This window comes from Salmo salar, chromosome ssa09 (genome assembly GCF_905237065.1).
Source record: "Salmo salar chromosome ssa09, Ssal_v3.1, whole genome shotgun sequence".
Taxonomy (NCBI): Eukaryota; Metazoa; Chordata; class Actinopteri; order Salmoniformes; family Salmonidae; genus Salmo; species Salmo salar.
The window spans coordinates 93,312,693-93,331,020 of record NC_059450.1 but is presented as its reverse complement, the minus strand read 5'-3'; the positions used below and the strand labels follow the sequence as shown (position 1 = coordinate 93,331,020).

The 18,328-nt window shown below is 40.5% G+C and overlaps 1 protein-coding gene across 1 annotated transcript; it reads right to left on the bottom strand.

Annotated features, from left to right (window-relative positions):
• Positions 1-2,696: 2,696 nt before the first annotated feature.
• On the bottom strand, positions 2,697-17,783 carry LOC106612251 (solute carrier family 25 member 48-like). Its single transcript, XM_014213246.2, has 7 exons — positions 17,131-17,783; positions 13,417-13,460; positions 11,148-11,219; positions 10,179-10,431; positions 9,174-9,458; positions 4,164-4,297; positions 2,697-3,449 (listed from the first exon to the last, which is right to left on the bottom strand). The coding sequence occupies exons 1-7, from the start codon at positions 17,174-17,176 to the stop codon at positions 3,345-3,347; spliced, it is 939 nt and encodes a 312-aa protein (XP_014068721.1). The 5' UTR covers positions 17,177-17,783; the 3' UTR covers positions 2,697-3,344.
• Positions 17,784-18,328: the final 545 nt, after the last annotated feature.

Below are 18,328 nucleotides of genomic sequence, written 5' to 3'. Positions count from 1 at the left end.
TGGAACTGTGCTGGAAAGGACAATGTAACCTTAGGAAAGGACAATATAACCCTAGGAAAGGACAATATAACCTTAGGAAAGGACAATGTAACGTTAGGAAAGGACAATATAACCTTAGGAAAGGACAATGTAACCTTAGGAAAGGACAACGTAATGTTAGGAAAGGACAATATAACTTTAGGAAAGGACAATATAACCTTAGGAAAGGACAACGTAATGTTAGGAAAGGACAACGTAATGTTAGGAAAGGACAATATAACCTTAGGAAAGGACAACGTAATGTTAGGAAAGGACAATATAACTTTAGGAAAGGACAATATAACCTTCGGAAAGGACAATGTAACCTTAGGAAAGGACAATGTAACCTTAGGAAAGGACAATGTAACCTTAGGAAAGGACAACGTAACCTTAGGAAAGGACAATGTAACCTTAGGAAAGGACAATGTAACCTTAGGAAAGGACAATATAACTTTAGGAAAGGACAACGTAACCTTAGGAAAGGACAACGTAATGTTAGGGAAGGACAACGTAACCTTAGGAAAGGACAACGTAATGTTAGGAAAGGACAATATAACTTTAGGAAAGGACAATATAACCTTAGGAAAGGACAATGTAACCTTAGGAAAGGACAATGTAACCTTAGGAAAGGACAATGTAACCTTAGGAAAGGACAATGTAACCTTAGGAAAGGACAATGTAACCTTAGGAAAGGACAATATAACCTTAGGAAAGGACAACGTAATGTTAGGAAAGGACACACAGTACGCACATCCTTAAAGACATAGGTGCGGGGCTAATAAAGTAACATTGAAAAGGACAGAAAGGCTCACGGATTAGCTCCCAATAATCACCATTACTGACAACATTTCCATCCAACCAGGGGACCTGACGAAGATCCGCGTTGGATCTTAACGTCATCAATAAAGGTGTTACATTGGGAGCATCTAGGAGCAACAACCGCTAAGTAGTGAAGTGGTAGGCCACAAAAGCTCACAGAACAGGACCGCCAAGCGTGTAGCGCGTAAAAATTCTCTGTCCTCAGTTGCAACACTCACTACAGAGTTACAAACTGCCTCTGGAAGCAACGTCGGCACAATAACTGTTGGTCAGGAGCTTCATGAAATAGGTTTCCATGGCAGAGCAACCGCACACAAGCCTAAGATCACCATGCCCTATAACAAGCATCGGCTGGAGTGGTGTAAAGCTCGCCGACATTGGATTCTGGAGCAGTGGAAACGCGTTCTCTGGAGTGATGAATCAAGCTTCACCATCTGGCAGTACAACGGACAAATCTGGGTTTGGCGGATGCCAGGAGAACACTACCTGCCTGAATTCATAGTGCCAACTGTAAAGTTTGGTGGAGGAAGAATAACGGTTCGGGCTTGACCCCTTAGTTCCAGTGAAGGGAAATCTTAACGCTACAGCAGACAATGGCATTCTAGACGATTCTGTGCTTCCAACTTTGTGGCAACAATTTGGGGAAGGCCATTTCCTGTTTCAGCATGACAATGCCCCGTACACAAAGCGAGGTCCATACAGAAATGGCTTGTCGAGATCAGTGTGGAGGAACTTGACTGGCCTTCACAAAGACCTCAACCCCATCGAACACCTTTGGGATGAATTGGATCGCCGACTGTGAGCCACGCCTGATCACCCAACATTAGTGCCTGACCTCACTAATGCTCTTGTGGCTGAATGGAAGCAAGTCCCCGCAGCAATGAACCAACATCTAGTGGAAAGCCTTCCCAGAACAGTGGAGGCTGTTATAGCAGTAAAGGGGGGACCAACTCCATATTAATGCCCATGACTTTGGAATGAGATGTTCGACGAGCAGGTGTCCACATACTTTTGGTCAGGTAGTGTATACAGAGAGCAATATTTCATATAATTATTGTCCTCTAGGACATTGGTTTTCAAACCTCTCTTCAGGGACCACCAGACATTTCACAATTTAGTTGTAGCCCTGTGCTAGCTCTATTTAACCTAACCAAGGGCTTGGTATTCAGTTGAATCAGGTATACTAACTCTATTTAACCTAATCAAGGGCTTGGTATTCAGTTGAATCCGGTATACTAACTCTATTTAACCTAATCAAGGGCGTGGTATTCAGTTGAATCAGGTATACTAACTCTATTTAACCTAATCAAGGGCTTGGTATTCAGTTGAATCAGGTATACTAACTCTATTTAACCTAATCAAGGGCTTGGTATTCAGTTGAATCAGGTATACTAGCTCTAGAATAGTTCAAATATATGGAATGGCTTGGGGTCCCAGAGGTTGAAAACCCCTGCTCGAGAACAGTGCCTTCTAGGGGAGGTTGTTTGTAGTCAACAGTTCATTCAAAACATGTGTGTGTGTGTGTGGGGGGGGGGGGTTGGTACATGGGGGCCCAGTACAGAGTTTGGGAAACACTGCATCAGGCTACTGTATAGTGTAAAGACAGCTGTACAGAAGCACCCTGCCACCTGACTTTATCAGTTACCCACAGCCCTGAGATAAGGTTCTTCAGAAGGATTCTTCATTGCCCCCCTACATGTGCTCAGTAACAAGTGGCCAACATTGAGGGTCCCTGATGTTTTTTTTTTACTGTGTTTACCCGATTACTGTTACACGTCAGTAGCCTGGTATCTGTAAGGTTACTGCAGTCATTTAGAAAGCACTCTGACTTTTGAAGAGGATTTAAAGAAAGAATACAATTTAAATGAAAACAATATGTTTATTAGGTTTTCCAAGTAAAAGTGTACAGAAACAGTCTCTAACAAGAATTCCCACCAAAAACCCACATTAAAATAACTTTTAAGAAAAAATTATGTACAAAACTATGCCTCCTTGTGGAATGACATTTAATTTCTCTCATACTTATTTACAAATCACAAAGATTAAACAATTGAATTAAAAGCCTGGCACCAACAAAATATAATGATTCATGTGCGTATCATCATGGAGGTTAGAACTGGTTAACTGTTGGGTACTAATAACTAGATCATTTATGCAGTACAGCTATATATGAAAATATTAAGCATACTGTTACTGTATATTATAGCACAACATATTTAAATGTATACATTTGTCAATTAATGTAAGGCACTTTAATTAAGATATTTTTTCTTAATATAAGAAACGAGTATTTACACTTCATAAATATATTGTATTATGGCAATAGCGCAGATAATTCTCAACTAGAACAATTCTCAAGTCAAGTTGCTCCCTGCTTTCATTCTGCAAGGATTCAAATGATCTTCCTGGGGAAAACATTTGGGGTGTCCTAGGACAAGAGGATAGCTGTCAAGATAATGTGTCATTCAGTGGACATACTGTACTGTATCATATTCCTTGTGTAAACACTAGAGGCCCCTGAAGAACTGCAGAGAGAGTTCATAACCCAGAAACATGGTGGCACTCATTGGGAAGCCCCGGAGAGCGTTCACGGAGGCTCCGCGGAAAAAGACCTGAAGAGAGCGATAGAAAATAATTACATAATGTATAAAAAAAAAAAAGGAATTAAATTAAAACTTAACATCCTATGTTCATAACAGTCAACCAAACAAATATCTAGCTGAAACCACATGGTTAACACCTATTCAAGCTTATTCAGGCCAAGTGCCTCTCTTGTTAAATGATTGTCAGGTATTGATCAAATGTTTGTGATCAGTCTCTGTCTGGTCACTTGGGGGGGGGGTGTGACATATCACTATTGGCTTTTTACTATTTTGTTACATCACAAATTGACCAAAACCTGTTTGAACTCCCTCTTAACCTAGGAACGACCTTGGTAGTTAGTTAATAACTTTTCTTTGGAACAGATCTCGTCTCGCCCTTGTGACTTTTACAGGACATGTTGAGTTGGGTTCACCTGAGTAGAACCTTTAAAAGCTGAAGGGACTAAGACTTGCAGCTACTAGAAGTGTCAGCAATGATCTATGTTGCCACAAATCTACACCAAAACCACAGGCTACCGTATTACTTTACAAATGAAATGTAGTGATGAATCCATGTTAAATGACTACACAGTGGGCTGGTTTTCTGTACAAAGATTAGACCTACACATGGACAAAGAAGCATGTTCAATGATCTTCACTGAAAGTGCTGCTTTGTCTAGGGCTACAGACTTAATGGGAGTCCGGGAAACAGGCCCAGTGTGTACTGTGTGTCTGTTTGCTTACATGTATCCCCTCGGTCTTGTAGCTCTGAACGATGCAGTGTACAATCCCTCTGTATTTCCTCGTGTGGAGAGCGTCAGCCTGTAGTCTGCTCTTCACCACGTCAGCTGGAGTAGCCGTGACCCACGAGATAGAACCTGTAGACAGAAACATGTCAGAGGTCAGGAGATGTACTTTAGCATGTAGCAATAGAGTTGATCTATAATGTTTTAGAAAGTCCTTGTAACAGGCTTTGGCTACAGTGATGTACATTAGCATGTAGCAACAGAGTTGAACTATAATGTTTTAGAAGGTCCTTGTAAAACAGGCTTTGGCTACAGTGATGTACATTAGCATGTAGCAACAGAGTTGAACTATAATGTTTTACATTTACATTTACATTTAAGTCATTTAGCAGACGCTCTTATCCAGAGCGACTTACAAAATGGTGCATTCACCTTATGATATCCAGTGGAACAACCACTTTACAATAGTGCATCTAAATCTTTTAAGGGGGGGGGGTTAGAAGGATTACTTTATCCTATCCTAGGTATTCCTTAAAGAGGTGGGGTTTCAGGTGTCTCCGGAAGGTGGTGATTGACTCCGCTGTCCTGGCGTCATGAGGGAGCTTGTTCCACCATTGGGGTGCCAGAGCAGCGAACAGTTTTGACTGGGCTGAGCGGGAACTGTGCTTCCTCAGAGGTAGGGGGGCCAGCAGGCCAGTGGTGGATGAACGCAGAGCCCTTGTTTGGGTGTAGGGCCTGATCAGAGCCTGACCTTTTAGAAGGTCCTTGTAAAACAGGCTTTGGCTACAGTGATGTACATTAGCATGTAGCAACAGAGTTGAAGTATAATGTTTTAGAAAGTCCTTGTAAAACAGGCTTTGGCTACAGTGATGTACATTAGCATGTAGCAACAGAGTTGAAGTATAATGTTTTAGAAGGTCCTTGTAAAACAGGCTTTGGCTACAGTGATGTACATTAGCATGTAGCAACAGAGTTGAACTATAATGTTTTACATTTACATTTACATTTAAGTCATTTAGCAGACGCTCTTATCCAGAGCGACTTACAAAATGGTGCATTCACCTTATGATATCCAGTGGAACAACCACTTTACAATAGTGCATCTAAATCTTTTAAGGGGGGGTTAGAAGGATTACTTTATCCTATCCTAGGTATTCCTTAAAGAGGTGGGGTTTCAGGTGTCTCCGGAAGGTGGTGATTGACTCCGCTGTCCTGGCGTCGTGAGGGAGCTTGTTCCACCATTGGGGTGCCAGAGCAGCGAACAGTTTTGACTGGGCTGAGCGGGAACTGTGCTTCCTCAGAGGTAGGGGGGCCAGCAGGCCAGTGGTGGATGAACGCAGAGCCCTTGTTTGGGTGTAGGGCCTGATCAGAGCCTGACCTTTTAGAAGGTCCTTGTAAAACAGGCTTTGGCTACAGTGATGTACATTAGCATGTAGCAACAGAGTTGAAGTATAATGTTTTAGAAAGTCCTTGTAAAACAGGCTTTGGCTACAGTGATGTACATTAGCATGTAGCAACAGAGTTGATCTATAATGTTTTAGAAAGTCCTTGTAACAGGCTTTGGCTACAATCAGGGCATGTTCCAGTCGGCAAAGCTTTATATGTAATACAAATAATAATAATAAATCATTTGGTGGTAGAGAAGACTATAGCACTCGTCACTACAGTTCAGTTAGAGTATAGCTATCATAGCGGTACAACCAGTTTTGGGTACTGACGGATTACATGTAACAGGGATTACGTAATCAGATTACATCAACCCAGATTACTTTAAAAAAATGTATGGATTACAGTTACATTCTTAAAAAACAGCCAATTACATTTTGTAAAACTTCAAGATGTTTCTTCAAACACACTGAACTGGTAGGTTTTTTGAAAACTGTGCTGAGACACACTGCTAGGAAGTCACCTTTCAGTGGGAATGGAAGCTTTTTCCTTCTGTTCTAATCTATTAAAAATCCCAAATGTCCTCTCCTTGTTGCTTTCCATACAAACATTTTTATTTTACCAAAAACATCAGACCCTCACTTATTGAGAACTACAGTTGCAAAGGGAGGGTAAACTAGCAGAATTGTTTTAGAATACATAAAATCCTTGAAATATATCACAAGACATCTAGTGGCCCTTTGAGTACTTATCACAGATGTCTGTAATTATGTCTTGCCCTCTGTGTGGCCGTATCACAATATAATTAAATAAGATGATTTAAAATAGAAAACAGAACGACAAAGCTGTAAAACGTCTAAATATAAACCATCTACTTAGTGAAGGCTCCCGAGTGGCGCAGCGATCTAAGGCACTGCATCTCAGTGCTAGAGACGTCACTATAGACACCTTGGTTCGAATCCAGGCTGTATCACAACTGGCCGTGATTGAGATCCCCGTAGGGCGGTGCACAATTGGCCCAGTGTCGTCCGGGTTTGGTCGGTGTAGGCCGTCATTGTAGATATACTATTTTATTTTTTTTAATACAATTTTTGTTTAATATGAGAGTTTCAGCATGAAATATCGTTGCCATATTTTTTCACACTCTTATATTTATTTTACTATGTCACTATGTGTTGTTGTCGATGTTTTGGGGCCAAACTGATGGCAGTTATGAAACAAGTCAACAGTAGGAAGAGATGCAGAGTTAATTGAAATTAATGCCATTGTTGATTTGATGCTTTTTTCATTAATTAGGCTTGAACCATATGGTCTAATTAAATCAACAACACCTTTCTAGAACATTCAAATGGAAGGAAGTAGTCATAATTAATTGTTGTCACTTCTTAAGCCCATTCTGGTGGGAAGCTGCTATAGACCACCAAGTGCTAACAGTCAGTATCTGGATAACATGTGTGAAATGCTTGATCATGTATGTGATATCAACAGTGAGGTATATTTTCTGGGTGATTTAAATACTGACTGACTTATCAAGCTGCCCACTCAAGAAAATGCTTCAACCTACCAGGGTAGTTACAAACAGCATAGGAATAAAATCATCAACATGTATTTTTCACATCTTTGCTAATGCTGCAGAAATGTGCTTGAAAGCAGTATCCAGATCCATCAGATGTAGTGATCACAATATATAGTAGCCATATCGAGGAAAACCAAAGATCCAAAGGCTGGGCCTAATATAGTGTATAAGTGGTCATAGAAGAAGTTTCGTAGTGATTCCTATGTTGTTGATGTAAAGAATATTTGTTGGTCCGTGGTGTGTAATGAGGAGCAAACAGACGCTGCACTTGACACATTCATGAAATTGCTTATCCCAGTTACTAATAAGCACGCATCCATTAAGAAAATGACAAAAAACTGAAATCCCTGTTGAGGAATTGAAAAATTGTATGATTGAGAGGGGTGAGGCAAAAGGAATGGCAAATAAGTCTGGCTGTACAACCGATTGGCAAACGTACTGCAAATGTAGAAATCATGTGACTAAACTGAATAAAAATAAATAACTACACTATGAAACAAAGATAACTGACATAAAGAATGATAGTAAAAAGCTTTCGAGCACCTTCAATTACATTTTTGGAAAAAAAGGCAAACTCATCTCCATCATTCATTGAATCAGATGGCTCATTCATCACAAAACCCACTGATATTGCCAACTACTTTAATGATTTTTTCATTGGCAAGATGAGAAAACTTAGGCATGACATGCCAGCAACAAACGCTGACACTACACATCCAAGTATATCTGACCAAATTATGAAAGACAACCATTGTACTTTTGAATTCAGTATTAAAATTCTATCAACACGCAAACAGTTCTAAAAATGTCCTACAATTTCCTTTCTATCTGTGGTTGTTCGTCTTATCATCTCGCTCGATGGAAGGTCATAGTTCACCCATTACCCAACTTTTTTTTAACCACTACATCACTGATAATAGGGTGCAGAGCTTGATTAGTAATGCCTAGGAATACAAAATGTGAATGCTATGTATTTTGACAAGAGAGATACAGTATTGATGTAAAGAGTTGATCATTTTATGCAATTCATCATTACAACTGACTGAACAGTCGCTGATGCTACGTGACAGTGTGAATCATTTATCATATTTCAGAGGTATAACATTAAAACTGTATAGCTAATAGGCTAGATGTTCACCCCAGAAACCCTAGACCAGAGCTGCCCAACCCTCTTCCTGGAGATCTACCGTCCTGTGGGGTTTCAGTCCAAACGTAATTTAACACACCTGATTCTACTAATTAGCTGCGCAACAAGACCTTAACTAGCTTAATCAGATATGCTAAATTAGGGTTGGATTGAAAACCTACAGGACAGTAGATCTCCAGGAAGAGGGTTGGGCCGCCCTGCCCTAGACCCACTCCAATTCGCATATCGCGCCAATAGATCCACAGATGACGCAATCTCAAATCGCACTCCACACTGCCTTTTCCCACCCGGACAAAAGGAACACCTATGTGAGAATGCTATTCATTGACTACAGCTCAGCGTTCAACACCATATTGCCCACAAAGCTCATCACTAAGCTAAGGACCCTGAGTCTAAACACCTCCCTATGCAACTGGATCCTGGACTTCCTGACGGGCCGGCCCCAGGTGATAAGGGTAGGCAACAACACATCTGCCACGCTGATTCTCAACACGGGGGCCCCTCAGGGGTGCGTGCTTAGTCCCCTCCTGTACTCCCTGTTCACCCATGACTGCATGGCCAAGCATGACTCCAACACCATCATTAAGTTTGCTGACGACGCAACAGTGGTAGGCCTGATCACCGACAACGATGAGACAGTGAGGTCCGGAAGGCGGTAGACTAAAACTCAAACCCTGGTTACGGCCCTGCTAGCAATGTCAGGATTGTGGGTATGATTTATGTATGGGCCTAATAACCCTCCACCAGTACATTCTCTGGCCTAGTGGAAACCAAAATGAGGCCACGGTTTCAACAGAATGCTCCTTCATCTGACCTAAAGGCTACTTTCAAATTTGCTTCCACCAAGCACAACTAGCAACAGTAACATTACCATCCATCCGTAAACACCTTCCAGTTACCTGCCAGTCCTCCAGACACCCATACAGAACAGGGATGAGGTGATGACCTCCCTTCAGGGGATAGCCAGCTACAGAACAACGCGTAAGGGATGAAGTACAGCGTGTACCCAGGGACGTCTCTCAGGACCATGGCCCCGGCTCCTCTGTAGAGTCCCTGGATCCCCTCAGTCTGCAGTATGGAACTGATGCAGTGGATGGGCCCTCTGTAGGTCGGCTGGCCCTGGAGAGTCACTGAGCGCACAGCGATATTACCTTTCACAGTCGTCCCGGCAAGGGTCAGGTTCTCTAAAATACACAAGGATACAAAACAATAATGATTAGATTCTACTTTACTTTATTGACCACTCATGCAGATAGAAGATCGTTTGGATTAAGGGGAAGGAGGCTTTAGCTATATACCAGAACAACAGGTGATGGTCAACATTTAACCCATGTATTATGCCCTATACTGTAGGCACCATAAAGATCCATGGGGCAACACACAAGGACGTGTGGTACATCGCCATATAAAAAAGGTGCAGCAGTTTCCGTCTTCAAAACGGTGACTGGTGACTCATCACTGACAGGTGATTATAACGCCTTTAGTTTATCAACCTTTAAGTGAGCTGGTTACAATCCACGGGATTTATCATCTCAAGCTAGCTCGTCGGAGTTGCTGTTGTGAAATATGAATGGCTGTTGGAAAACTAATGGGGCGCTGAATCTGAATAGGCAAATGAATCGTTGTCCCTGGTTCGTTGAATTGTCAATTTATTCTGTTCTGTTCTAATCTAGACCTCTGAGTAAAGTCCCACTAAAATGAGCTGTCTAAACCCATGGGAACTATAGGCACTGTACCTGCTAGAATGGTCTGAAGGATAGTTGTACTAAAGGAAATACCTTTTAGAATGGTCTGAAGGATAGTTGTACTAAAGGAAATACCTTTTAGAATGGTCTGAAGGGTAGTTATAGTAAAGGAAATACCTTTTAGAATGGTCTGAAGGGTAGTTATAGTAAAGGAAATACCTGCTAGACAGGGCAGAGTCTGCATCTGCAGTCTGATCTTAACCAGGTCGACCGGAGCTCCGAGTCCCACTGACATCAGCCCTGTCAACATGCTGGCCAGGGTCATGTCCAGCATACCACACGACTGCCTCTCGTCACCATGGCGGAACTTGCTTATAACCCTCTGTGTGTTGTTGAAAAACCCAAACACCACTGAGTTATACACAGTGATGCTGGCCAGCGGGAAGGAGAGACCCTTGAAGAAGCCAGCAACCTAGGTGGAAGAAAAATGAGAGGTTTTATGGAACAATTTGTTTTGCAGAAGGCCTGGGTCCCAGTATACCACGTGACCTTTGGCAGCTTTAAGCATTCTCCTTCTCCCAGAGCGCCCTCCACTTCTTTCCAGGTTTTTCTCCCTCCCAGCCAGAGAGAGGATACAGAGGGAGTATTCACAGCAAGGCTCAATAATATTTTATAAAACAAAAGCACAGTTGCTTCAAAAGTCACATTTTTCATTCCAGAACTGTCACAGCAAGGCCTACAGTATAATCTACAGATGAGAGTGTGAGTTGAATATAGGATATTAGAATGAACTTTTACAGTAGTTGTCGCAGCTGACACTTATGTCCAAGCCCTCTACAGTTCTAAAGGAAACCGTACCAATACCATGGCGACAAATGGTTTACTATGCCAAATATTACTTCATGTGAACTACAGGCATGTGGGATCCATTCCCATTGGGTTCCCCACAACATGTCCATGTACGCATGACTGTAAATTGCGTTGAATAAAAGTGTCTGCTAAACGGCCTATATTACCGTTAGACTACAAGAGCAGTGACATATCAAATCAAATTGTATTAGTCACATGTGCCGAATACAAACAGGTGTAGACCTTACAGTGAAATGCTTACTTACAAGCCCCTTAACCAACAATGTAGTTTAAAAAATATGAATAAGAAATAAAAGTAACAACTAGTTAATCACTAACAGTTTCCTTTCTGTAGATTTGGAGGACACAGTGAAGGGTGTTCTTGTATCCATTCCCAGCTTGTAAACGAGTCTGTTGGGTAGAATCATAGAAAATGGTAAATGATAAGAACCTCAACATTCCTACTACATAAAACTTTGGCTTACACAATCTACAACATGTAGGCTAGGTGATGTGTGCTAACTGGTTTTAATGTTACTGCATTACTGCAGGCCTATAGCCCTCTAAATGGTAACTGTGTATGTACAGATACAGTAATATTGCATGTTTGATAAAAACCCAAGGTTTGACATTAAGGGTTGATCTATTGCCTAGAACAAGTGAATTGAACAGCTAGGCAATTTGAGCCTGCTCGGAGGTTAACCCCATTGGGCCTTTTCTTTTTTTTTTACTGACAGCAACGAAACTGCAAGCATTGATCTGCCTGGTTCACCTACATTGTTTAAATGAAAGAGACAATTTATGGCATTTTTGTGGGCCTTTCAGACCTTAATGTCAATCCATGATTTAACCTGTTGGGTCTAGGGGGCAGCATTTGCACGTCTGGATAAAAAAAATTTACCCGATTTAATCTGGTTACTAATCCTACCCAGTAACTAGAATATGCATATACTTATTATATATGGATAGAAAACACTCTAAAGTTTCTAAAACTGTTTGAATGGTGTCTGTGAGTATAACAGAACTCATTTGGCAGGCAAAACCCTGAGACATTTTCTGACAGGAAGTGGATACCTGATGTGTTGTATTGACTTTAAACCTATCCCATTGAAAAACACAGGGGCTGAGGAATATTTTGGCACTTCCTATTGCTTCCACTAGATGTCACCAGCCTTTACAAAGTGTTTTGAGTCTTCTGGAGGGAGATCTGACCGAACAAGAGCCATGGAACGATGATGTCCCATTAGACACCTGGCGCGAGTTCATGTTGGGTACCCTCGTTCCAATACGTTATAAAAGAGTATGCATTCGTCCACCTTGAATATTATTCATGTTCTGGTTAAAAAAGGCCCTAATGATTTATGCTATACAACGTTTGACATGTTTGAACGAACGGAAATATATTTTTTCCCCTCGTTCATGACGAGAAGTCCGGCTGGCTTAGATCATGTGCTAACAAGACGGAGATTTTTGGACATAAATGATGAGCTTTTTTGAACAAAACTACATTCGTTATGGACCTGTGATACCTGGAAGTGACATCTGATGAAGAGAATCAAAGGTAATGGATTATTTACATAGTATTTTCAATTTTAGATCTCCCCAACATGACGTCTAGTCTGTATCGCAACGCGTATTTTTCTGGGCGCAGTGCTCAGATTATTGCAAAGTGTGATTTCCCAGTAAGGTTATTTTTAAATCTGGCAAGTTGATTGCGTTCAAGAGATGTAAATCTATAATTCTTTAAATGACAATATAATATTTTAGCAATGTTTTCTAATTTTAATTATTTAATTTGTGACGCTGACTTGACTGCCGGTTATTGGAGGGAAACGATTTCCTCAACATCAATGCCATAGTAAAACGCTGTTTTTGGATATAAATATGAACTTGATAGAACTAAAAATGCATGCATTGTCTAACATAATGTCCTAGGAGTGTCATCTGATGGAGATTGTAAAAGGTTAGTGCATCATTTTAGCTGGTTTTATGGTTTTGGTGACCCTGTCTTTGACTTGACAAAACATTACACACAACTCTTGTAAATGTACTGTCCTAACATACTCTAAATGTATGCTTTCGCCGTAAAACCTTTTTGAAATCGTAAAACGTGGTTAGATTAAGGAGATGTTTATCTTTCAAATGGTGTAAAATAGTTGTATTTTTGAAAAATTTGAATTTTGACATTTATTTGGATTCAAATTTGCCGCTCTTGAAATGCACCTGCTGTTGATGGAGTGCACCACGGGTGGCACGCTAGCGTCCCACCTAGCCCCAAGAGGTTAAACCCACAGGAGGTTGGTGGCACCTTAATTGGGGAAGATGGGCTCGTGGTAATGGCTGGAGTGGAATGGTATCAAACACATGGTTTCCATGATTTCCATGTGTTTGATGCCATTCCATTTGTGCTGTTCCAGCCATTATTATGGGCCTTCTTCACCTCAGCAGCCTCCACTGTTTAAACCTCAGACAGTTTCCTGTACACAGATTAAAACTAAACCTGGACTTAAACTCAAGATAAACAGAGAATCTCCTTTCAGTTCAGGACTAGGCTTGATCAGTATCTGGGAAACCAGTCCTTTATGTGTTGAACTGTGTCCTCATGTACCTTGACTGTGTCCAGCGGATGACCCACAATAACACTGGAAGCTCCTATTGGAAAAACAGATGGAAACCACATTTAGAGGAGTGAGAAGGGATAGATAGGGGTGGGAGAGAGAGTGAAAGAGAGAGAGTGAAAGAGAGAGAGGGGGAGAGAGAGATAAAGAAAGAGAGGGGGGGAGAGAGAGTGAAAGAGAGAGAGGGGGAGAGAGAGAAAGAGAGAGGGGGGAGAGAGAGAGAAAGAGAGAGGGGGAGAGAGAGTGAAAGAGAGAGCGGGGAGAGAGATTGAGGGTGAAAGAGAGCGAGAGAGTGAAAGAGAGAAACACACACAGAGAGAGAGAACCGAAGAAAATTAACAACATTGACAAATGGTTTGATGAAGAATGCAAAAACCTAAGAAAGAAATTGAGAAACCTATCCAACCAAAAACAGCAGACTCGTACATTTCCTCAGTGAAAACATTGTACTAAGCAAATGTCAAATTGGCTTTTTACTAAATTACAATACGACAGACCACGTATTCACCCTGCACACCCTAATTAACAAACAAACAAACCAAAACAAAGTCAAAGTCTTCTCATTCTTTGTTGATTTCAAAAAAGCTTAACTCAATTTGGCATGAGGGTCTGCTATACAAATTGATGAAAAGTGGTGTTGGGGGAAAAACATACAACATTATAAAATCCATGTACACAAACAACAAGTGTGTGGTTAAAATTGGCAAAAACACCAAATAATGCATGCAGAGCAGAATTAGGCCGATACCCGCTAATGATCAAAATCCAGAAAAAAGTTGTTAAATTCTACAACCACCTAAAAGGAAGCAATTCCCAAATGTTCCATAACAAAGCCATCACCCAGAGAAAGATTAACCTGGCAAAGTCCCCTAAGCAAGCTGGTCCTGGAGCTCTGTTCACAAACACAAACACCCCAGGACAGCAACACAATTAGACCCAACCAAATCATGAGAAAACAAAAAGATAATTACTTGACACATTTGAAAGAATTAACAAAAAAAACCGAGCAAACTAGAATGCTATTTGGCCCTAACAGAGTACACAGTGGCAGAATACTTGACCACTGTAACTGACCCAAACTTAAGGAAAGCTTTGACTATGTACAGACTCCGTGAGCATAGCCTTGCTATTGAGAAAGGCCGCCGTAGGCAGACCTGGCTCTCAAGAGAAGACAGGCTATGTACACACTGCCCACAAAATGAGGTGGAAACTAAGCTGCACTTCCTAACCTCCTGCCAAATGTATGACCATATTAGAGACACATATTTCCCTCAGATTACACAGACCCACAAAGAATTTGAAAATGAACCCAATTTTGATAAACTCCCATATCTACTGGGTGAAATACCACAGTGTGCCATCACAGCAGCAAGATGTGTGACCTGTTGCCACAAGAAAAGGTCAACCAGTGAAGAACAAACACCATTGCAAATACAACCCATATTTTTGTTAATTTATTTTCCCATTTTTACTTTAACTATTTGCACATAATATGACATTTGAAATGTCTTTATTCTTCTGGAGCTTTTGTGAGTGTAATGTTTATTGTTAATTTGCATTGTTTTATTATCTACTTCACTTGCTTTGGCAAAGTTAACATATGTTTCCCATGCCAATAAAGCCCTTAAATTGAAATTGAATTGAAAGAAAGCATGCAGGGAATTCTACGCAATTAAAAAGCAAATTAAAATCAAAATACTTATTCAAATTGCCTAAATCTAATTTAAATGTGTCATTGAACCAATTGCACTTCATGGCAGAGAGGTGTGGGGTCCAGTTGCAGAACAAGATTTCACCCAATGGGACAAACACACCATTGAAACCCTGCATGCAGAGTTCTATAAGAGTCTCCTACATGTCCAGAGGACAACTACAAATAATACATGCAGGGCAGAATTAAGCCAATATCCACTAATGTTTGTTGCTCATCCATATATTTATATATTCTTATTTCAGTCCTTTACTTAGATTTGTGTGTATTAGGTATTTGTTGTGGAATTGTTAGATTACATGTTAGATATTACTGCACTGTCAGAACTAGAAGCACAAGAATTTCGCTACACTCGCAATAACATCTGCTAACCATGTGTATGTGACCAATACAATTTGATTTGATAATAAGAAAAACTCAAAATAGAGCAATTACGTTTTGGAAACATCTCAAATACAGTGACCCCCTCTCATATCATTACCAAGCCCTGCAATGCCAAGAGCTGAGCAAAGAAAAGAGTCCCCTCATCCAGCTGGTCCTGAGTTTACAAATCTGTTCAACTAACACACTGAAGTCTCAGGACCAGAACATCGAATCAATCAGAATAAAATACAACAGTCAAAACTATTGGGAAATAAGGCAAATAAAAATGCAGTGCTATCTGGCCCTATATCGACAGTACACCGTGGCAAACTATTTGACCAAGGTTACTGATCAAAACCTTAGAAAAACCTTGACAAAGTACAGGCTCAGCGAGCACAGCCATGCACCACGGCTGATCCTGTGACAGAGCTGCATTTCCTGACAAAATGTCAAAAATATAAAACAATGAGCGTCATTTCCCCAAATGTTAAACCTTTATTCACGGTTTCAAAGACCGCTCTGATGACAATAGGCTACCGTCCTGTCGGGAGAGGACGCAGAGAGATGTAGGTTGGCAGAGCACTACATTGCTGCCTGCCATAAAACGAGGGACAGTGTCTGACAGACCAACCAACCTGCACATGTCCTTTATGCCATTGTTATTGTCCATTGTATGGTTATTTTGACCCTTGAATTATGTTGTTACTGATTGTCCCGTTGACAGTATTGAATATTATTATTATTATGTTAATATCGTAAATGTATCACTTAATCGCCAAAGTACGCTTTGGCAAGATGTCCATTGTTATGTCATGCCAATAAAGCAAATTGAATTGAAAGCGAGTGAGATAGAGGGTGAGAGATAATAACAACATAATGTTGTTTCAATGGCACACGGCCTAGAACATCCAACCCTCCTCGGACAATACAACTATAGTACCACAGATTTCAGGGAAATACAGAGAGAACTGGGAGAATCATGTCCCGCCAGACAGTCTCAACAGCATTTTAGAACACTACCACAGCTCTACCTCTGCTTCGGGATCATTCTGACTCAACATTTGCAAAAAAACAAACGTAGGCCGATAATGTTCATAACTACAGTAGTCTGCCTATAGGCGAAAACAGGCGATGAAGAGTGAGAACAAGTTACAGCATTCCACAGATAGCATTATGTAATGTGCAACTACTATGCCCCTACTGGCCGTTTCGGGTAGCGCGCCTTGCAGAAGTAGAATATAGATAAGGAATATTTTTTCTCAAACTAAATAGTAAAACGTGTTGGAACTGTTTATTTAATTATTAACTCCCGTTAAGTGTTTGATCAAAATGATCAAATGTCAAGCGCTATGTGGGCAATTAGATTAGGAAACTGTGTATGCTTCCCATTGTTTAAACTTTGTGCCAATTATTCATTTTTAAAATTTATAATGGAACATTGATTAAACGTAGGCTAAATAACAAACATAGCAAATGTATTAAAAATAAAAAACAAAAGTTTGTTTGTTTAACACACATGATAATAAACAAACAACAAAATCGACATACAATTGTCCAACATGTGCTCTATCCCAAACTCATCTCTAATTCTACAGTTAATTGACTAGTTAAAAAAATAACGGACACTCACCTCCAATCCACCCTGCAAGGAAGTCATCTAGATGAAAACAACTCATTTTAGGATGCTCTTAATACCTTTTCTTTTGTAACTGTCACCAGTCAGTCACTTGTGAGCAGAAATCTTAATTGTCTGGAATTGAAAGTCGATACAGACGCGCGGGGTAGGCTATTTAAGAAACAAAGTAAAACAAATGTACTTTCCTAGCATCTATGTAAACCTCTAGATAGGTGTAGGAGGGTCAGTAAACATAAAACCGTTGGGAAGGATTGGGCGTCTCTAAACCAATCAGCATCTAGGCTTTCTGTGTAGCACTCGCCGTCGCAAAACATTGGGCATGCTCGTTTTGCATTGTCCGGTGCCCCGGTGAGTAGAGCTTTAACGTCAGGACAAGTGGAATCGACAAAAACTGGACCCCGGGCCATACAAAACAAACTTGCCCAGTTACTTTGCTCTGATGACCTTCAAGCCGTCCTAAATTGTTTGTGCAGTTGGGAATAAAATAACGTCATAAATACTGTAAGCCAAGAGGAATGTGGATGTAAACAAAATATTATCTTAATTGGTCACGTACATAATTAACCACGTGGGAGGAGATTGAAGGCTATATCATATCACAAAACATTTATCAACTTATTTGGGCAACACAAATAAACTCCATAAACGTTGTGCAACATAGCTTTTTCTTATTTTTAGTTGTTAATAAGTTATTTTCCTATTTAATAGGCTATATAGCAAACTAACCATATATATTGTGAAAGAGGAGATAACAGAACAGGGTTGAAGACACACCCAGACATATTGCCTAGAAAACCACACATATAGCACTCAAAGATAAGAAACCATTGCACTGCAGGATGGAAAATTACAAGCAAAATATGTTGCCAGAAGTGGGACAGACATATTTTCTGTTTGCTTGCACCTCTGGACCTCAAGACTCATTCAGAAAACCCCAATTACTATTCTCTTAAGGATCCCCCCCTTTTTTTCAATTTTTGCCTAAAATGACTTATCCAAATCTAACTGCCTGTAGCTCAGGACCTGAAGCAAGGATATGCATATTCTTGATACCATTTGAAAGGAAACACTTTGAAGTTTGTGGAAATGTGAAAGGAATGTAGGAGAATATAACACATTAGATCTGGTAAAAGATAATACAAAGAAAAAAATATGCATTTTTCGTATATTGTTTCTGTACCATCATCTTTGA